The following is a 21,613-nucleotide window of genomic DNA, read 5'->3' on the forward strand; positions in this document are numbered from 1 at the left end:
CTGCGCACTCTGTGTCTGTATATTTCAGCTCTGCACAGTGCTACCTCCTTGCTTTGTAACATCGTTATTATTCAGGGAAAACTGCTTGCCGTCCATACCTGACCACTTCATCTCAATAACAGGCCCCACTGAGAGCAGGAAGATATTAAATGCTCAGCAACAGGGCTCCACAACACCTCGAGATGCAACAGGACGCTGCACCACGCAACACTCACGGGCCGTTTTGAAGTCCTGCTGTGCCCACTGCACTGCTTCAGAAGCTACACGACCGAGACGCTCGTTTCTCCTGTTGCAGGAAGCCTACTCGCCACTTGTTGACCATACTAGCTGTGAGGGTATTCGTTTTGGGGGAAGTCTGGGACAAATCAGCCTCTCCAGCAGACCTGTGCTGACAGCCTTGCACCGACACACAGGCAACAAAAGCACTGCACACGTCTTTCAATACAAGACACAATCACTGTGCTCGCTTTCAACGTTATTCCACTGTGTGGCTTCACACGGCAGAAACAGCAACTAGATAAATGGGAGGCGAATTAGTCAAACATCTCCATCCCAAGCCAACCTCTGCAGATTTTGGTGCTGTAGAAACCACGCTGGATTCATTTTTCCAGGGAGCTCATCAACAACCCAACCCTGCTACAGGGCAGAATGTGCCCCTGATCGTAGGACACTGCTCGCTCTGTAGTGCTGGACGCTGTAGAGGAAAACGTGCAGAGGACATGCCCTGTGAGGAATTCAACACACAGAAATTGTACAGTTGCTACACATGGATCATTCAAGAGAGAAGTCTTGAGCGAAGTGGGCCAGGATCTTGCACTCCATTAGGACAAAACCCTACAATATTGATTTTATCATAAAAACGATTCTTCCTGGGCTATGCAAGCATCACCTCCAAGTCACCAGGTGGGAAAACCAGACAAATAGGGTCAGGGTTTGAGATCCAGCCTTGGTTTGTTCTGAAGGTTACCCGCCTCTACGATTCAGTTGAATCTGATCCTCTGATCCTCACACAGTGCTAAGTCTGACTTCCTCGCAGAAGTGCCTAGCTCATCCCAAAGCTGTTGCCTGGTTCACGCAGAACATGCCACGCTGAATGGTCAATTCAAAGAAACCAACGTCACCTTGTGAAGCCTGGAGGTCCTAACCCAGTGTCATGCCCACCCCAAGGAGCCCAGGCTCCAGCTGACACTGCTAAATAGGCACACTCCGTACGCCTTTGGGGGGGGGGAGATGGGAGAAACACAGAGCTCTTGAAAACGATCACTGGTAGGAAGATGAAAAGGGGGGGCAAAACCAAAACCCACACGTGAAATTCGGGTTACGTACTAAACCACAACCGGCACAAGCAGCTCAGAGCAACGATGAGCTCCATACACAGCCCACAGGCAGGCTGCCCCTAACCACAGCGCTGCGAGATGCCGCTGACCGCTTTGGCAACCCTATCAGCGCGCTCAGCACCAAGCCTCAGCCAAGAAAATACCACAAGTACAACACGACTTCAGCCTCCTCGGGCACAGCCAGAAACCCTCAAAGACACTGCAGCTGAACACCTCAAGTGAAATTCAACTGCTGCTTCTCGTGGGTTCTCCCCAAGCCAACCAGCCCGGGAGCACATCACGGGTCTTGCATCCGTGAAGAGCTGACCGCATCTGGCACCAGCCAGCACTGCTCACTGCCACACCCGCCCACAGCTGTAAGGCCAGTAAACGTGCCACGGCCAAGGAGAGGTGGGTTACGGGCCCCACTCAGCTTTATCCTGATCATACAAGTGACAATGTCCAATGCCTACGCTGCAGGGAAGACTTGCCCCTCTGATTCAATCGTGCCACGCCACTCCACCGAAGCTGCACCCTTCAGAGAAGCGTGACAGCCCAAATAGATGTAGCATCTACTTTGAAAATAAGGCAAAGAGAGACTCCACCCTCAAATGGGGACAAGGAAAGGCTGCCAAATGCTAACATCATGCTCTGTAACAAGGAGGTACTGCTCTACAGTTGTTGGTACAAAAGCCCAGCTGCTTATAATTTAATTAAAAGAACAATTAGACACCTGACATGAGCCTTTCATTGAGCAGCTCAAATTGTGGAGCATCTTCCGAACCCTTCTGAGAAAACCAGTCCCACCTGCTCCCTCCTCGCTTTGCACAGGACTTGAGAGCGTGACACATCATGCAGGCTCTGCCTTGCCATCTCGTGACTCCAGCCCAGCCACCAAGGGAGCTCACCCTTGCTTTTGATCCTGCTGCAAGGATGTCAGGCATGGTTCACTCTGGGTCAACACCCGAAGGGAGGGCGCAAAGAGGACAGAGCCACGCTCTTTTAGGTGGTGCCCGGTGCCAGGACAAGAGCCGATGGGCACGAACTGCAGCACAGGAGGTTCTGTCTGAACATCGGGAAGGATTTCTGTGACGTGTGGGTGACGGTGCACTGCAACACCTTGCCCAGAGAAGCTGTGGAGATCTTCAAGATCCTCCTTGGAGATCTTCAAAAGCCACCTGGAGGTGGTCCTGGGCAACCTGATAGAGGTGAGCCTGCTTGAGCAGGGAGGTTGGGCGAGGTGACACCCAGAGGTCCCTTCCAACCTCAACCATTCTGCAACTCTGATGTCCTCTCTGTATTGATAACTTACAACAGGGTCAGCAAGGCAGATGGCACTTCCCTCCCACAGGAGAGCTCCTGCTAAAACTCAGCTTGTCTTGCTCGTTACAGCATTGTGTCATTTTTCTGCAGCAGACACAGCCCTTGGCTTTCTTGTACCTGTGTTCATACAGGCAATTTCAGAGGCAGGAATAAAAAAAAGCCACTGGTCAAACACGATTGCCCTCCCACCCCAAGTGGACATCAGACATGAGCACACCTTGTGCAGAACGCAGCTCGGAAGAACCTGAAGCAGCCCTGACCAGCCCGGTGCAGAACAAGGTCCCCCCACCCATCTTTTTATCCAACATCACCCACCACCTCTTCACACACTCCTGGGGGACTCTCAGAGAAGCAAATGGGCTTTTACAAGTCTCTGGCCCAACCAAGGTTGGCAGAATTCACCCCTCAACCCAAACCACCACACAGAAATCAGCTAGCTCCCTGGTAGCCAGTTGTTACGCTGCTCCTGGATCTCTTTCCACCCTGCAGTAAGCGTGCACGCGTGTCTTGTCTAACTTCACGGACAGGCCAGCTAGAAATCCACTGCTCTGCAGCCCCTTTAAAAACCTCTGCTGCAGCAGCAGCACAACAGTTAGCAGGCGCAAACAAGTCAAGCTTCGAAAGCCCACTCACGCTTTGTTCGCCCAAACAAAGCACACGTGGCTACTACTAGACAGGAGGAAACCCTCCGTCCTCACCCTAAGTCACTTAATAGATTATGTGACATTAACCTAAAAACCCTTCAGTCCAGAAGCTAAAAGACCATCACATACAAAAACACAGCATTTCCCAGCTAAACCGAGGTCTCGCTGTCTTGGAAACAATTCTCGTTGGTCACTCCATGCAGGGATGGGTCTTTCTTAGCCTGGAAGGCATCCATTTATTTACATACAGTGCAAACAAACAAAAAAAAAAGGCAAAAAAAGCAAAAACATTCAGCACACCACTTACTGGACAAGCAGATGACTGCAGCCTCAAAGCACACAGATTCCAGCTCGGATGCCAATTCAGTTACTGATTCACTCAGCCACAAAACCGTTTCAAACAAGAAGACTTCCTTAAAAGGACCCTGTCAAGTCATTTTAAAACAAGCTTTATTTCGCATTTTTTTGCGATAAACACTCAGGAGACCGAATCCAGAATCTCAATTCTTATTAACCATCACTGTGCACACGCTAGCTTGTTCTTGGAGAATTTCTGCATGTTAAACAATGAAATCACAGTGTGCACACGCAGGCTCGAGAGGGCAGGGAGGCAGAGGAAAAGCAAGGATTACCCCACAACTCTTGAACACCCGAGTCCCCTCCTTGAAACGGATTCCAAGGAAAATTTTGGATGCCCAAATAACACGCCACCAGTTTCATGCAGGACGGCACGGATTGCACAACCAGACGCACAGCCAGGGTGAACTTCCATTTTTGAGCACAAATCTGGCAGCGTCTCCACAGAAATATTTCCCTTATTAAGGTCAACGGGCTGCAAAGCAGTTCCTTAACGCAGCCCTAAAAAAAGACCACGGCCCCATTTAAGAATTAGCAGCACTGTAACTACCAGGGATTTCCACTGGAAGAGCGTGGAAGGAAGCACAGGCACCTCCATCGCCATGCATTTTCATAACATGAGAACCACCCCTTTCCTACGCGCTGCCACAAATGACACCGGCCGTGATTCACGCGCAGAAGAGCGAGCTGTGCAGCACGACTTCACCTTACACACACCTTCTGTTCAACAAAACAAGAAGAAAAAACTCCTCAGCTGCACGATTCCCATTTAGAGCTCCCGGCCAGCCTTCTACTCACAGAGCAGACAGAGGCACCATTGGCCAAGGGGTGTTTGGAGGCCTGGCGTGCTACCCCGCGCTCCCAGGCTGAGCGATGGACTCATCACCAGTGCCTCACCTTCCCAGCACACCAGTGCCACCTCCCAGGGGGAAGGAGACCTTTCCCACCCCAAGGGAAGGCAGTACAACACAGCCAGATCCTCAGGAAAACACCTTTCAGTTCCAGCTCTCCCATCACACGTCCGGGCCTGCTCCGATTTTCATGGGTTGGCAAAGATGCCAACTGTCCTTGTGCATGGGCTGGCTCCCCTTCACATTTTGCTTTTAAACATCATCTATTCTACGTGGAGAGAAGCAAACAGAATCTCATTTTCACGACCCGGAGGAAAAAAAATAATAAAGAAACTCAAAACACACCCAGTTATTCACACTTGCCTACGAACCAATTTCAGCACCACTGCTTACTTGACTCAGATCACGCTCTGGCTCCCCCACGATTTCAGGATACCTGTAAATAAAGGGTGCTTCAACATACTTCCAACGCGGTGTGGCAAGGGCCGTGTGTGTACAGAAAACGCACGCTTGCAGAGCACTGCTTACAGCTCAGAGTAGCTGTTCATTTCACACAGACATACGCACCAAAGCACCTTTCCCACAGCTCCAGCAAACTCCAGAGCAAACCCAGAGGGGCAGGAGGACCCAGGTTAGAAGGCATTTTTTGTTAGGAGAGAGAGGAAGGAGAAGAATTTTTAAGAAAACCAGCTGACAGATGCACAGTCCGTGAAACCCTTCTAGGTGAGGCACTGAAACCAAGATGGAGTATCCCTCTTTTCAGGGAGGAACGCCTCCTGCCAGAGTCGGGGGGCTCTCATCCAAGAGAGGGCTTTTTATCCAGGGCTATAAAGACCAACACAGCCATTGTCTACCGGCAGGAGCTTTCCTGCATTCACGGAGGCCGCACTGCAGGCCGCGTTTTGGGGGCAGGAGGGAGGACACCAAGGGACTTTTAGGCATCTCTGTGTGTTTACAAATGGCTCCAAAGAAGCTGCAGGGTAAAGGGAGTTCGGAAAAAAACGCCAAGCCACTCCAGGAAATCAAAATCAGGACAGGACAGGGCCTTCTCAACAGTGAGGTGGCCAATGCTCAGGGCTAGAACCCAAAAATCAGAGAGAAAAGACCTGGCCAAAGGGGGACGTAACACCCCCCTCATCTCAGAATAGGGTTATTTTAAGCCTGTCTCCTTGGAGCTACCCTAATATTTTCTCTTATGACTCAAGTCACCAGGAAAAGGAGCTAGAGAAGAGGAGGTTAAAAAAATATAAAATTAAAGCAAGCTCAGATTAACAGCACGAAAATCCCTTGAAGAAGGTGCAAAGAACCAGAAGAGACGGCAGGAAAGAGGGGTTTCGCCTTACCTGGAAAAGTGTGCGGGTTTGGTGACCCTCTTTTAAGGCACTTTGAACAGAGGACGTGCACAGTGTAGTACAGGCCCGGCCACTCTTGGAGCAGGACATTCAGTTCTTCCACTAACGGGGTAATAGCTTGCCAGGCCGTCCAGATATTTGGTAGGGACGCATGGCTAGCAATAGACAGAGTATCTGGCTGTAGAGCCCCCCTGGCGGGCCGGTAGCTCACCACCACAGGCACCTTTCCCCGGTAGGCATAGATCTGGTACTTGCCATCCGACCGCTGAACCACGTGGCTGTTGATCTGAACGCTGTAGCGTGCGAACAAGCCGGGCGGGAAAATGAACGGAAAGCTGTACTCGATCTGCAGCTGCTCGACCACAAACGACTGCCCGCTCAGGTTGGCACCGTTGATCCACGCCTCTGCGTGGGGCACCTCGTTTTTCACGTAGCAGGGGAACTTGTACCAAGCAGCAGCACCGTTTAGGGGCTTGCATTTGGGTTTGTTGACACAGTAACAGAGCCCCATCTTCTCCAGCAGCTCCAGGATGAGCTGCAGATCCTCCCGGCTCTGGATGTGGGGCTTAAGGAGGAGGCGGATAACGTGGGCGGGGAGGAGGCCATGCAGCAAGAAGCCCTCCACGTAGTGATGGAGCTGAGTGGCCCTCAGCTCGTCGATGTGGGTGTCACTGAGCAGTTTCTGGAGCAGCACGGTGGCATCCTGCTGGCAGAAAACATTGAGGATGTCAATAAGCCGCGGCAGGTTGTGGAACACGTACTCCCGCAACGTGAGGTGCTCCTCAAAGTAGAGCAGCTTCCCACTCTCGTGCAGGTAGGACAGGGCACTCTGGAGCCGATCCTCTGTCAGGCCCGCCTGCAAGCCCAACCGGGCAGAGTCCCACCAGCTAAGCCACAGCTGCTGAGCTTGCGGCTGGAAGTGCAGCTCCTCCAGCACTTGCCAGGATTTGGGCAAGACCCGGTGCAGGTTTGGGAAGATATCGCGGTGCTCGGCCACCGAAAGGAGCTTGTCCCGCAGGCGACGCACCTGGCAGCGGTCCCGGCAGCTGAAAGGCAGCACTGGGGAGAGGATCTGCGGGCGGTGGTTGAGAAGGTACTGGAACTGAGCTTTTTTCCGCCTCAAGTTCTTGTCCGAGACCCCATAAAAGGCAGTGTGAGGACTGGAGCAGCGCAGGTCAAAGTCCTGTCCCAGAGCCTCATCCACCTGCTGGACCAAGCTCTGGAGGCCCTCAGCATCCCTCTTCTCCTGCTGAGCGATCTGGTGGTGGATGTCCAGGCACTTCTCCTCCAGCTCCCGCTCCGCACAGAGGTCAGCGTGGGTTCCCACCATACACACCACAGCATGGGGCACCTTGGAACCGAGCCAGTGCAAGAAGTAGCCCACAGAGGGGTAGAAGCGCTGAGGGACGTAGGCACTCAGATTCACCACCAGCACGTACAAGGCTCCAGGAGACAGGAAGAAAGACTGGATCACGTCATAGCTCGGGTCTCCCGCCAGCTCATACACAATGAACGTCAGGCCCCTCTCCGCATCCGCTGTCCAGTCCATCACCTCGATGCCCTTGCTGCCGGACAGTCCCAGTCCTGATGGTACCTGGGAGGCATCCAGCGACGGTGCAGGGCACGGCGTTTCTCCTTTCCCTCGGTGGGAGGGAACATGAGAAGGAACGTCCTGCTGCTCAACGGGGAAGTGTTCTGGCTGTTGCACAGCAGGCACTCGCACTGAGGAAGAGTCCTCCAGGAAGGGGCAGCACACAACTGGCACTCTCCCAACGTCCTGCTGCTGCCCGGGGCAACCTCTGGGCTGGGTGTTGCCTGCATCCAGGCTCCCCAGGTCCTCCTTCTGCCCATCCTCCTCCATGAGGCATCGCCTCAGCAGGGTCTTGCCCGCATCCTTTGGGCCCATGAGGACCAGCTTGAGGCGGGGCTTGAGGGCGGGCTGGGAGTGGGCCAGCTCCTGCTGGTAGGCTGCAATGTAGGGGATGCCTTTCATACAGACCTCGTAGGGAGGCTGGATGAGGGGATTGTCTTTGATTTTCCACAGGGTGACACGGGAGAGCTGCCCAAAGCCCTCGGGCAGGATGGCAATCTGGTTGCCTTGCAGGACCAGCTCCTCCAGGCTGTGGAGGAGCACGATGGAGTCAGGCAGGTAGCGGATGCGGTTGTTGTCCAGCCAGAGGGTGCGCAGCTGGCGGAGCTGGCAGAGGTGAGAAGGCAGCACAGTGAGCTGGTTGCGGCTCAGGTAGAGCTCCTCCAGCCCCGGCAGCGCCAAGATGGCAGCAGGGAACTCCCCCAGCAGGTTGGAGGAAAGGTTCAGCATCTTGAGCCGCTGCAGGCCGCCGAAGCCAGCGGGCAGCGCCCGCAGCTGGTTGCCGTCCAGCATGAGGCTCTCGAGGGCGCCCAGCTGGCAGAGGCCCTCGGGCAGGGCCGCCAGCCCGGTGCCGCTCAGCCAGAGGATCTTGAGGCGGCGCAGGGCAGCGATGCCCTCAGGCAGGGCCCCGAGGTGGCGGTTGCCGGAGCAGTCGAGCTCCTCCAGGGCGGCGAGCTCCAGGAGCGGCGCGGGGAAGGAGGGCAGCTGGTTGTGGTCCACGTCGAGGGCGCGCAGGTGCCGCAGGCGCCCCAGGCCCTCGGGCAGGCGCCGCAGGCGGTTGAAGCTGAGGTCGAGCTCCTCGAGGCGGCCCAGCTCGGCGAGGCGGGCGGGCAGCCCGCTGCCCTCCGCTCCCAGCTCGTTGTGGCTGAGGCTGAGCTTGCGCAGGCCCCGCAGCCCCGCCAGCGCCCCGCCGTCGCCCAGGCCCCGCAGGCGGTTGTGGCTGAGGTCGAGCTCGGCCAGGCGGCCCAGGTGGCGCAGGGCGGCGGCGGGCAGGCGGCACAGCCGGTTGCGCCGCAGGCTCAGCACCCGCAGCCCGCTCAGGGCGGCGCCCACCTCCTCGGGCAGCTCCTCCAGCCCCCGCCCGCTCAGGTTCAGCGCCTCCAGCTCCCCCAGCGCGGAGGCCGGCGGCGGGCGGCGCGGCCCGGCGGTGGCGGCGGTGGCGGCGGTGGCGGGGGGCTGCGGGGGCCCCCCCGGCGGCCCCGCGTCCGGCTCGGGCTCGGGCTCGGGCTCCGGCTCGGGCTCGTCCCGCAGCTTCCGTGCGCGCAGGGCGGCCTCACGCCACAGCCGCGCCGCCTTCGGGGGCTCCGTCTGCGCCATGGCCGGGGCACCGGCACCGGGAGCGGGCCCCCGCCCGCCCTACCTGCCGCCGCCGCCGCTGCTGCTCGCCATGGGCGCGGCCCCCGCCGCCGCAGCGGGCTCGGGGCTCCTCGGGGCTCCCCGCAGCTCCGCGCCGGCACTGCCCCAGCGCCGCCCCTGCACGTAGCCGGGGCGGGGACACGGGCACGGACCGCCCCGCCGCCGGGCAGGGTGCGCTGGGGCCGGGCTGGGCCCTGGGGACTGCGGGCCCTGGAGCCCCTGCGATGGAGTCGCCGCGCCAGGGCTGCCCCGGTGTCCCTGCTGTGCTCCAGCAGCGTCGGCTCGCAAAGCCTAGGTCATCCCTGGCGATTCCTTGGGGTAACAGCAAAACACCCGGTGCTGCTGGTGTCTACGGCGTTTCTGCACCAAGTGAAAGGTGTTTTGTTTTTTTTCATCCAGCCCTGCAAACAAACAACAACAACCAAAGTTAACCTGCCTTTTCCGTTAAAGTGTCTTTCTGTATTGGAAGCCTCTGACCCCGTAGTTATTCAGGGTAACTCTGCCATGCTCCCGTCAGGCTTTGTTTCCTTCGGTGCACACATCTGGCCAGATCCTAAATGCTGCTTCCATGTCCTCAACTGAGCTTTGCTCCTACAGCCCAGAGAAATACGCCCGGGAATTTCCACCATGGCTACAGGGGGGGGGAAACAAAGGTATTTTATAGCGGAGCAGGCAGGCAGACTCGGAGGCTGTGAGCACTCAGGTCTCCTGAGTCGTGAGACCTTGCCCTTACAAGCGCCAGTGGTGCTCCATGCCTAAATGTCCCGAGGTTTTGAAACGATGCTGTCTTGGGAGGACTGCAGGGATGCTGCTTGCCTTTGTAGGGACAAAATTCGCTCAATTATGGCCAGCAGCATGAGGGACAATAAAAAAGGCTTTTTAAAGTATATTAACAGGAAAAGGAGGACCAGAGCAAACATTGGTCTGATGCTTGATGAGGGCCTCACAAACAGGGATGCAGACAAAGCAGAGACGCGATTCTGTGATTCTGTTTAATGCGTTTTTCACCTCTGCCTTCAACACCAGCGATGGGCTCTGAGCAAATGTGCCGATGATACCAAACTGGGAGGAGCTGTTGACTCTGTTGAGGGTGGAAAGGCCTTGCAGAGAGATCTGGACAGACCGGAGAGCTGGGCGATCACCAACCGCATGAAGTTTAACAAGAGCAAGTGCCGGGTCCTGCACCTGGGACGGGGCAACCCTGGCTACACGTACAGACTGGGCGACGAGACGCTGGAGAGCAGCCCCGCAGAGAGGGACCTGGGGGCTGTGGCTGACAGCAAGCTGACCACCAGCCAGCAGTGTGCCCTGGCAGCCGCCCTCGGGCCACCCCCGACCCCCGGCCCCAGCCCCCGGCCCCGGCTCCCTTCCGCCACGGGCCCGGCGCAGGCGGAAGCCGCCGCCGTTGCCACGGTGAGGGGGGCCGGGGCGGGGCGGAGGAGGCCGGGGCGGGGCGGGGCGGAGGAGGCCGAAGATGGCGGCGCCGCCGCGGCGCTCGCAGCACCACCACCACCACCACCACCACCCGCCGCTGCCGCCGCCGCCCGGGCCGGCCTCCCCGCCGCCGCCGCCGCTCGCCGCCTCGCCGCCGCGCAGCCCCAGCCTGGCGCCGGCCGAGCTGGCGGCCGCCGTGCAGCGGCACAGCCTGGCGGGCCCCGAGGGCGAGGCCCCGCTGGACGCCGAGCGGCCTCCGGCACCGGAGGGCCCCGAGGGAGCGGGTGCCGCCGCGCCGGGCCCGCCGGCCGGCTCGAGCAGCAGCTCGGCCTCCTCCTCCTCGTCGTCGTCCTCCGCCTCCTCCTCGTCCTCCTCCGTGGCGTCGAGCCCGGCGGCGGAGAGCCCCGAGGCGGCGAGCGGGGCCTTCCGCGAGCTGCTGGAGGCCTGCCGCAATGGGGACGTGACGCGCGTCAAGCGCCTGGTGGACACCGGCAACGTGAACGCCAAGGACATGGCCGGCCGCAAGTCCACGCCGCTCCACTTCGCCGCCGGTGGGTGCCCGGCGGGGCCGGGACAGCCGCTGGGGCGGGGCAGGGAGGGGGCCGCCGCCCGCACAGCCTCCCCGAGCACCTTCCCGGCCTCCCGGGGGGTGTGAGGGGGGTTGCGTGGGCTAAAAGCACTGATACGTTCCTCCGTGTTTGGCACACAGGCTCTAAACTATAGCGTGTGCGCTCTGGGAGCGAGGAGCAAGCTCAGGGCACAGCTGGCTTGAAGTCAAGGATCCCATCTGTCTTCTCTGGAAAGTTAAGGACTGCTGCAATTCAGCTAGGTTTGTCAGGAATCGTAGTCCACACCTCGTCATTTCTAACTTTTCTTTTTGGTTGGGTGTCCCTGCTGGCTGATCTTGCCTGCTCTGAGCTGGGTGAGATGAAGTGGGACAGCTGAACTCGATGATAACGTTACAGATACATCCAAGGAGATACTGTGCTCCTTGGCGTAGAGAAGAGGTGTCTCGTTAGAAATAGCATCATAAAACAAGCCAACAGTGAGGTTCAACAGTTCACCTCAACTGGAAGGAAACGTAGCTTCCTAGCAAGCGTCCCTGTCATGGGTTAGTTTATAAAGAGAACGTGGCGAAGAGAGTTTATAAAGAGAACATTTTGCGTAGGGACTGCTCTTCAGTGGGGGCACAGCGTGAGCTAAGTCCCCGATAAAAATAAATTGGGGAAGATGTCTTAAATCATCAGTCATAACTCAGGACTTGCACAATAGCTGGGTCTGTGGTCAGACAGAAGGCTTTCTGACACGTGCCACAGTGCTACTGGACTGGAACTTACGTGGCAAGGGGCACAGAGCTTGTTTGAGCTTTTAAGTGGTGCTCTGTTGTGTATGAATCAAAGTAATTAGCGAGACTGTATTGAGGGGTCTATACCTAAAAGGTGGTTTATGGCTCTAAAACACCATGTTAAAATTGTTAACAAAAGTGAACGCTTTCAGGCACAGCGTTACTTGGAACTCTGAATAGTTCCATATATCTCTGAGATAATGCTCTCTGAGCTTTTGTAGGTTTCTTGTCACTTCAAAAGTACAAGCGGCATTTTGTGATGCCCCTAAGGGAACTTTTGGTCCTGAGCTGTTTCCTTTTCATTCTTCTCTAATCCCTGAGATCTACGAGTAAAGCACGACTTTATGCAAGCTGAGTTTAAAACACAGTGATCTCCTCAAGTGTGGAAATGAATTAATTTTCACGAAAGCTGGAATGTAATGCTGGTACAAGTGCATGCGTGCAGATAAAGTGCCTAATGTTTTGAAGCCTCATCTTGAGTCTCTTCTCACTTTGGATTTAAGCTTAAAATTAGACATTGATACTTCCCCTTAAACTCTGAGGTCTCAAGTTGTAACCTCAGTGGTAGTACAGACTGGAGCTGCAGTGATAGCTTGTACTTTGAGTAGAGAAGTAGTGAACAAAACTTACTTGGGGTAATACGGCTTTGAAAGGTGACAGTGTCCGGAAGATGTTAGTGTAGTAGTAGTAAAGATGCTTCCTTGCAACATGAGGAAAACAGTAGGTGAAGTTCTCATATCTGACAAATTTCTATTGTCTGTTTTTCTAGATTTAAAGACCTTCCTAAGCTGCCATACGTATCTGCTCTCAAATCACTGCATTCTGTCTGCTCCAAATGGATTTGATATGTAATAGCATTCGGCTAATATCTAATTACAGAGATCCTGGGGCCCTGTAATTTGCAAAGGCGCGTGAGGATGTTGTTGAATGCAGCTTGTCTCAGGCAGCGTGCATCTGCTAGCGATGCGGTGTGTTGACTTCATCTCCCTCCCTTGTGTTGGCAAAAGGAGAAACAAAATCCATTGTCTTATGAGTGCAGAGGTCTGTATGTTAAGCTATGTTGTAAATAATAGCTCCTGTTTTATGAGACACATCTAAATATGGATTTTACGGACTTCATAAGGGGGGTATGAGTAGAACAGTGCAATAAGCATTGTTTTAAATGGCTTCTTCCAAATTTCTTGAAACTAAACTCTTAAGGCAACAACAGAGAGTTCCAATTTTGTTTTATGGTTTATGGCAGAGGGATTATTTTAGTAGCTGGTAAACTTTCCTTCTTCCTATATTTGGGGCAGCTAGATTTTTTTTTTTTCCCGTGAACTTGACTTCTCCCTAGCTTGGTTTTGTTTTCTTGTTACTATTTTGGCAACAATTTCAGGCAGTTGTTACTTTCTCCGTTTTAAGAGAAGGGCAACTTTAGTTCTAGTTTATTGTAAAAAGCACTGAGTTAAGGAAACCTGAAACTTTCTGAAGCTTCTAGTTTCAAAATTACGTTTATCTTGTTTCACGTGGCAGAAGGAAGAAAAAAAAGGGTGACTTCTGAGAATATTCAGGATCCATAGGATATGTATAAACTTGAGATAAGTTGAGAATTGAAATTTATTGTAGCCAATTTTAAAAAAAAAAATAAAAAAAAATCTAGCGATAGATCCAAATCTGTTTTGAGAAGTTGGAGTCATCTGTCCGTTATCTACTTGTGGATAAAATGTGCATGATGAAGTTGAAGCAATAGTGTTATCCAGATTTTCTTTATCTGGGATATCTGGAGTTGTCAGTTACTCTGAATGAAGAGGAATGGGCTCTTGAACTCTGTTAAAATGCTCAGTAGCCTGCTGAATCAGTCTGACCTGCTTCGGACTTGATATGGAGGCCGTATCGGGGTGATGTACCTTCTCTTAACAGTCAGAAAGAGGTTGAAAAAAGGTTCCTTTTCCCTTCATCTTCCAATTGTCTGGAGCACAGCCTCTCCTGAGATTCCCGAATGTCCTTCAGGAGGAGTGGTGTTCTGCTTTACGTTTGCAAGCAGTTTGAGGGATTCTTCTGTAGAAGTACATGTGCTCGGAGGGAGAAAGACTCGATAATATTTGTCTGTGGTGTGGGATGCAAGGTATTTGGGTCTCTGGTACCAGTGTGGGCTTTGGATGTTGTCCACCTGCATTCAAGAGTCAGAATAATAAAATATATATATATAGAAAGATTTGAAAGTGATTAAGTTACTTAAAAATATAAGTAAGAAATTAAGTGGGGGTATAAATGTATTTGTACTTCTTGCATTCTATGAAAACTACCTTGCTTATAACACTAAAAAAAAAAAAATAATTAAATTAAAAAGCACCAATGCTAGGCTAGAACAAAACTGCATTTGGCTCAAGGTTTTATCTGTACGGTGGCCAAAATCAGATGTCTAGGGAAGAGTTATAAGCTTGCTCTGTTCATATATGATACCTGTCTAAATGCTCTGCATGTTTATTTATATACAGCCGTAAAGTTGCTAGGTTTGTGACTGTCCTTATTCATTCGACATGTAAGGGAAGGGGAGAAAGATTGGTTGACACCATGAGAGCAGCATACCCCTCTCTTTACAAGTTACCAAATTTGTACGGTGATTCCAGTGATGTCCTTGTGATGACCTGCTGCCTTCTTCTCAGATCTGAGGTGTATTGTGCATGTGGAAACTCCTACAGAAGAGTGGGGCTCACCTGCATGGGGGCTGACGTTAAACTCGTGTAGGCTTAGTGTCGGAAGGAGAGGGTTGCCACGGTCTGTCACCTGTCTGCCTGCATCTCTGAGTTGTAGACGTTGGCCGAGAGCTCTGAGGCTCCCTTTATGAAAGGGAAACCTGCAAGTTACAGCTCTTCTTTTCCAGCCGGCACTGCCAAATTGCGTCCGAGTGCCTCTCGGTATCTTAAGAGATACAGTTTGTTCTGATTTGATCTTAAAGCTGTGGCTAAGGTAGCCGATCAGACTCTGGTCTGCATTTCGTGTGCTCTTAGACTTCACTCACCAGATACATCCCCACCGTTCTGTTTAAGGCATGCTGCCATTTCTTTCTGACTAGCCTCGAAACCCATTAAATACTGAGAAAACCTAGCCTTCCCCCCCCCCCCCCCCCCCATGAACGGTATATGTCTTAATTTGACAAAGGCCCCATCTTGTAAGGTAATAAAAGACCAGCTTGCCCTAGCTTTAGGGGTGGTTTGGAGACAACAGGATTCATGGCAAATCCCAGCTTTTTCCCAGAGCCAGCAAGGATCTGCAGGAACCTGCTTGGTAAAGAAATTGCTTCTTCCTGTTCGAAAGAAGGTTTAGCCTTCTAAGGTTGGAGCAATTCCTGCCTCTTGCCTGACCTGGTGGAGGGGAGGAGTGTAAGACTAGCATTGTCTTTGCAAGTGTGGAAGTGGGATCACAGTGTGAAGTGCTTTTTGTGATATGAGCCTGAACTCGGTTCAGAGAAACCTGTTTTAGGGAGGCCTAGATCACTTGACAAGGAGTATCATCAGTGATATTCCCTGTTTTCTTTCTGCTTCAGCCTATAGTAATGTGAAAAAGCTGTGGGGGTTGGGGAAAGAAGGTTTCTGTGAGCACACTTTTGATCCCACTAGTAATAACAGAAGTCAAAGCTTTTAATGGAGGTTAACAGATGTAACTGTTCTTTGGAGAAATTCTGGAATAAATAACTGATACTGAAGGATCTTATGTGGGCTGGAAACTAGAGGATGAAATTTAAGAAAGGAGATGATCCATTTGATCTACTGAGTGTTGCTCGAGAGATGGAAAATGGCAAGAAATAGTAATTTATTACACACCTCCACTCTATGCAGAGACACCCGAATTGCCTGCTGTACCTATGGCACAAGGTAAAAGGGAGTAGCTTAATTTGCCCTGGAAAGCCTTGATTTTGAGGTATCTTCCTGAACTCCTCTTGCTCATTTTGTTGCAGCTGCCTGGTATATACGTGCCATAGAAGAGATGTCTGACCTGACTCAAGCAGGTGTTTGTGAAGCTAAATCACCGATTAGTTCTGCCCTGTGCAACCTAAAGTAGGGCTAATAACAGCTCTGAGCTGGATTCACACAGATAGTACTGAGCAGTAGGGATCCTGTAGTTGACTAAGAAATTTTCTGGCAGTCTTAGAGACTCAGAGCCTGCAAAATGAGGATTCATTCATTTAAAAAGATGAGTTCGTGAATTACCGGGCTTGACTCTGGAATTCTTCCATGTTTTTGTTGCGCTTGTAGCATGTGAACTGTGTTTGCTTATTACTTCCTAGAAAGTTTTTCTTTATGACTGGTAACTTGTTCTCTTGAACGGTCTTACAAAACTAGAGAAATGTATTTTTTTTTTTCTCATTCCCATTTAAAATCCATTGAAAGAATTTACAAGAGGATATAAACACAAAACATCAGACTTCCAGTAACACTGAACCAAGTTCCCTTTTCCACAGCTTTAAGGCTCTTCGACCTACTTAGTTAAATCAGTCAGGTTAACTGTTGTCTACGTACTGAAACAAAAAGATATGAAATTGCTTAGCTTGCACTTCACTGCCCCCCCCATCTGAAACTTCTGGACTGTGTGAAGCATCCCTATCATGGGCAAAGCTTGTACATTTTATCTGCATGAGAGAGCCCAAACTAATAAGGGACCCTGCCCATGGGAGAATATCCAGTTTGGCGGTTACTGCAGCACCAGTGTCAGTGTGGAGCTGAGGTAAAACTCATCAAAACGGGCCTGCCCTCAAGGGCCTTTCGATGTAATTCTCCTCCGCAGCTACCTTTTTATTATGGATGTTTTCTGTAGGAACATTATATGTGATTGCCTTTTGGGGTCTCTGATTCATAGTCCTTCCTTGAGGACTTCCTTAGATTCTGTAAATCAAAATTGCACTGGAAATGCAAAAAAAAAATTGAATTTTTAAAAACTGGAATTTTTAAAGTTATTTTCAGTGAATGACGTAGGTTTCTTCAGTTTAATCTGAATTGCTGCTTCATGTGTCACAGATGACATGTCATGTGTCTGTCTTTTTTTTGTTTTAATTGCAGCTACGTTGTCAGATTTGGTCATGCGATCATTTTAAAGACTTTCTGACACTTTGTCAGTTCAAGTTTTTAAAAGTTTGCTTGTGGTGTAGGTGTGGTGGGGGAAGCTAGTCCCATAACTGGCCACTCTTTCTTTCAAAGATGGTGTGTGGTCTGCAGAAACCTCAACCTTAATCCTCCTTTCTTGAGGATTGAACAGAAGAGTTTCTTCAACAACTATAAGTGTTTGTTGCTGGCATTTTCAAAGATACCTTTGCGACAGACCCCGTGTCCAGCAATACCTTGAAGTACATATGTGGTCCTGAAAATTGCAACACTGAACGATTTGAAAAGGAATCTGGGTTTTCAGGCACTGTCGGGTTGTTTTTTCCTCTAGAGATAGAAGGAAGACGTCAAACAGATGTGCGTGCAGTTTCAGCACTGTTAGTAGTCATTCAGTCTTTAAAAACTAAAGGTTGTTGATTTGACTGCTTAGCTGAAAGCATCCCTTTCTAATTCCCATCTTGCTCAATTTTCTTTTGCCAGTTAGATGAACAATATAAATACGGGAACCTTGAGGGCTGAGGGCTTCTTGGCATTGATACCTCAGGTCTGTTAGCTTCGCTGTGGGATCAGATACCGTGTTTGCCACTGCATGCATGTCAGCTGTCATTTTCTATTTGAAAACTTATATGTAGTGTTCCTCAACTGTTTCGTAGCAGAAGCAAGCAAATAAAAGAAATCTGTGCAAGTGCTAGCACCTGCAGTGATGTGGATGCAGTGAGGGCAGTGTGGATGGGGATCCACAGCCTCTGTGGGCAACCTGTGCCAGTGCCTCACCACCATCTATTGAAATACAGGTTCTGTCCACGGACTGCATCCCTGAGGTAACAAAACCATTCGGATCTGGAAACTTCCTACATGAGTTGCTACCTGCACAGAGGATGCTGCCTTCTGGAAGTCATGTCTGTCATTGTTTTAGCAGCATGTCACTGTAGCTGGGGGAGAACTGACGGCTTCTGTCTTGCATCTTGCAGCTTTGTGTGTTAATTTGCCTTCCAGAAGATAAATCACGTCTTTGGTTATGTTTTCAATCTCTGGCCTGTGTGTGGAGTTAACACAATCTATAAGCTGCCTTGTCAGGATGCAGTTTCACTTGCTGCAGCATTTAATTCCCTTGCTTCATAAACTTACATGGGTTTCTTTCTGCTTAAGCTGGTTGGTATCCTGTGAAGGTGTCCATGGTATCTCCACTGGAAGAGACTTCTTACTGTGACAGTCTTCTAAAATCTTCTAAATACCACCCAACCTTTGAGGTGCAACCTAGTACAAAAACGAACAGTTGTTTGAATTAATTGTCCCTTTTGAACCTGATACCTAATTTTTGTTCCTGTCCTCTAAGGCAGTGGTCTCCAAAGTAAGTATGTGAGGCAATCCGTTGGGGTTCAGGAAGAAAATATTTTTGTACCATTAATAATAATAAAAAAAATTAAAAAGGTGTTTAATCTATATTAGCTTCTTTTTTAATTTCTCTTTTTTTCTGTAATATACATGTACTGCTGTACTAATGTATAGTTTATAAATATATGTCTATTGGGGGATGCTCAAAAAACTTTTTCCTCATAGGCGTGCCTGATCAAAGGAGTTTGGAGACCACTCCTAAGGCATTTGGGGTGCTAGAAAGCACAGCTGGGTGCTGGGACCTTTCTGAGTTCATCTTGGACAAACAAGCTAAAGGTGTCAGGGCCTGGCATGCTGCTGTAGGATTTTGTAGCCTGTAAGCCTAATGGTACTGCCTCTATGGAGTCTTTTCCCTGGCTATAACAGAGGCTTTGTCCCCAGGCTGGGACCTTCTTGAGGCATTATTTACCAAATAAGGTCTCAGTTCTGCACGTGTGTAACTTCCTAGCTTATCTGTCAGCTAAAAGTTTTTGGATTCTGTAGAAGAGAAGGAATGTAGTTTGATTTCAGGAAAGGTTGTTCTGCTTGAATACTAACAGCTTCTTTAAGTTTTATTAATGTGAGATCTTCTCCAAGATGGAAATGTATATTAGGAGGTAGTATGTAAGACACTTGCTTCTGGTACATACAGATTATACTGAATTTGTAATATTTATGAAAAGCTTACCTTGAAAAAGACTGGCAAGCCTGTTGTAGAACTTGAGGTAGTGACACCAGGACTTTATTATAATACATCAGTGTTCACCCTGTCGTAAATGTGAGTAAATGGATCTTCCAACTGTTGCTTGAGTAGGCGAACCTAGTCTCTCCTTATGGCGAAATGAAGTGAAAGGTAGAGGAGGGACATCGGTAATATCATTTTGTGTCTGTGCACTGGAGTATGGGGTGAGCAGCTAGTTTTAAATATTAAAACATATTTCTTTTTGCAAGGCAATTGACCAGAAATATGTTCTCTTACAGGATTTGGAAGGAAGGATGTCGTAGAGCACTTGCTACAGACGGGAGCCAGCGTTCATGCTCGTGATGATGGAGGGCTGATACCCCTTCACAACGCCTGCTCTTTTGGTCACGCTGAAGTGGTTAGTCTGTTGCTGTGTCAAGGGGCAGACCCAAATGCTAGAGACAATTGGAACTACACTCCTTTGCACGAGGCTGCCATCAAGGGGAAGATAGATGTGTGTATTGGTAAGTATCTGTCGATTCTTTTGTTGAAACTTCACCAGATGTGTTCTGTGCAGTTGTAATTGTTAATGTGTGGGACTCGAGAGGGAAGATACTGCTTGCTTTTAAAAGCTAGCTTATTTTAAACCACAAGGTGGGTATAGTGATAGTCATTTAAGATTAACTTTCTCATGATGTCTACTTCAACATTTGTTGAAATTGTTGAAAACTTTACGTGGAGACAGTTGGTCGGGTCTCTTCATCTCCTAAGTTAGTCTTCAGAAAGCGAATGTGGAAGTCTCTCTCTCTCCCTCTCTTTCCTTACACAAGAAAACTAGCTTCACCGGGTAATGTCTTTGCTTTTCGAGCTGTTCTGTGTGTCATCTTAGTGGCTAGAAAGATGGTTAATCTTTCATTCTGTACAGTATGGAGAAACAGTCCTTTGAAACTTTCAAATACAAACTACAGGACACCATTGTTCACAGTGGTTATTTATCTTTGGTGTGTGCTGTACCCTGGAGCCAAAGCAAATTCAAATAAAATTGAATACTTCAATCATTTTAAATGTGTCTAGACCACATAAAGAGCTTTTCAGTCAGGATTTTGTTAACTTTTTGATTTTTTTTCTCAGTGTAATTAATATTTTTTTTTCTAAATAGGAGCTTCTGTTATTTTTTTACTCTCAGATCAGTTTCTTAAACTTATCAGTGCTGGTTCTTCTCATGCCTGCTAACGTGAATACAATGGTCAGGTTGCCATGTTTGTTTTCTCAGTCATGAAAAGAAAACCTTGATTCTTAGTAATCACAGTTAAGATTATGAACATGAGATTTGTGCTACACATTGTCCAGATAACAAAATACAATTTTTAGCAATTCAGATAATGTATATTTGCCTAAAGACGGCTTACATAAAATTCCTACGGAGAAAGCTACAAAACTTATGTGGCACGTTCTTGCATTAGTTTTATTGTAATACTTAGTTCATTACTTAAAAGGGAAAAGAAAAGGGAAAAAAAAAACACAAACCGAGGAACACCAAAACAGGAACTTTCTTTTTTTTTTTTAAACTCTACAAGAGATGTGCTGGAATTCATTCATTTGATCTTGTGCGTGAGGTGTACAGTAAGATATATTCTGTGTTGAGAAATTACATGCAGAGGTTAATGAGTATAGCTGATAAGGCATCAGTAGCTCTTCTGCTGTCCACTGCAGTTGTAGGCTTCCTTTGAAGCACCAAGCAGAGCTGTGGGACTACTTGCAGGTCTCCTTACAGAGCTACGTGCAGACAGATTGGAGTCGGTCGACTTCTTTTTTTACTTCCTCCTACTAAAAGCAAGCATGAAGCTGTTGTGCTCTGTTTCGTTACTGCTCTGTGTATGTTAGCACAGTCAAATGTTTGACCATCAGCATGAGAGTTGCTGCTGAAGGCAGTGTCACCGGTCACTAGATCTGTTATTTACTGATGCTGCTTTGGAATTTAGTTGATGTCATGAAACTCCTAGGGCATGAATATAGACAAAGAAGTCTACTATTTCTTGTTTGCAGGGGGTTTGTTTACAACTTATTTATAGCTGGCTAGATAGTTGGCATGATTCTGTTTCTCCGTAATGGCTTTATGTATAATTTTTATATTAAGATTTTCAGCCTTTGTCTTCAAAAGGCCCTGTAAAGGAACACAGTATATACAGGGATAATGGAACAAAGATTGCTTAGGGCATTTGTTCGGATTAGGAATACTCGAATAGCTTTCTGAAATATATTGTACAGTGTTAGTATTTACATCTTAAGTGTAGACTGTTACAGTAGATATGATGGATTTTAACAGGCAGATTTCTTCCCATTCTTAGCATTCCTTTTTTCAACAAGTGAGGTATAATTTTTGAAACAATTAACTGAAGAATGGTTTCTGGAAATCCCAGCATAATGTGGAATTTACTGCTGAACTTAATCTACCTGAAAAGCAGCAGACTATGTAGGAATTATTCATCTACCCTCATTTTTGTCTCTCTCTGTTCTTAGCATCTTCCAAGTGCTAAAAGTGTTACGCTATTAGTGGTCAGCTATACAGCTGGGCTTACACTACTGCCTTCAAACACTGCCACTAGGAAGCTTATGTGAAAATAGGAA

The 21,613-nt window shown here is 49.7% G+C and overlaps 2 protein-coding genes across 9 annotated transcripts in view; one reads left to right on the forward strand and one right to left on the reverse strand.

Moving 5' to 3' along the window:
- MFHAS1 (multifunctional ROCO family signaling regulator 1) overlaps nucleotides 1-9,167 on the reverse strand; it is a gene marked incomplete at its 3' end in the record, with an annotated part of 28,371 nt that extends 19,204 nt beyond the window's left edge. For all 4 annotated transcript variants that reach the window (XR_014583439.1, XM_083833830.1, XM_083833831.1 and 1 more), the window contains exon 1: nucleotides 5,835-9,167. Coding sequence is in view for 3 of the 4 variants with exons in the window: in XM_083833830.1 (XP_083689956.1) it covers nucleotides 5,835-9,030 (3,196 nt within the window). The remainder of the gene's footprint in view (nucleotides 1-5,834) is intronic.
- Nucleotides 9,168-10,505: 1,338 nt separating this feature from the next.
- The window catches only part of TNKS (tankyrase), a 119,903-nt gene continuing 108,795 nt past the window's right edge, over nucleotides 10,506-21,613 (forward strand). For 4 of the 5 annotated variants that reach the window (XM_083833825.1, XM_083833826.1, XM_083833827.1 and 1 more), the window contains exons 1-2: nucleotides 10,529-11,054; nucleotides 19,285-19,509. In XM_083833825.1, coding sequence (XP_083689951.1) covers nucleotides 10,544-11,054; nucleotides 19,285-19,509 — 736 coding nt within the window. In that variant the 5' untranslated portion in view covers nucleotides 10,529-10,543. Of the gene's footprint in view, nucleotides 11,055-19,284; nucleotides 19,510-21,613 lie in introns of all 5 variants that reach the window. The other variant, XM_083833829.1, reaches the window with a different exon arrangement.

This window comes from Anser anser, assembly GCF_964211835.1.
Source record: "Anser anser genome assembly, chromosome: 4".
NCBI lineage: Eukaryota > Metazoa > Chordata > Aves > Anseriformes > Anatidae > Anser > Anser anser.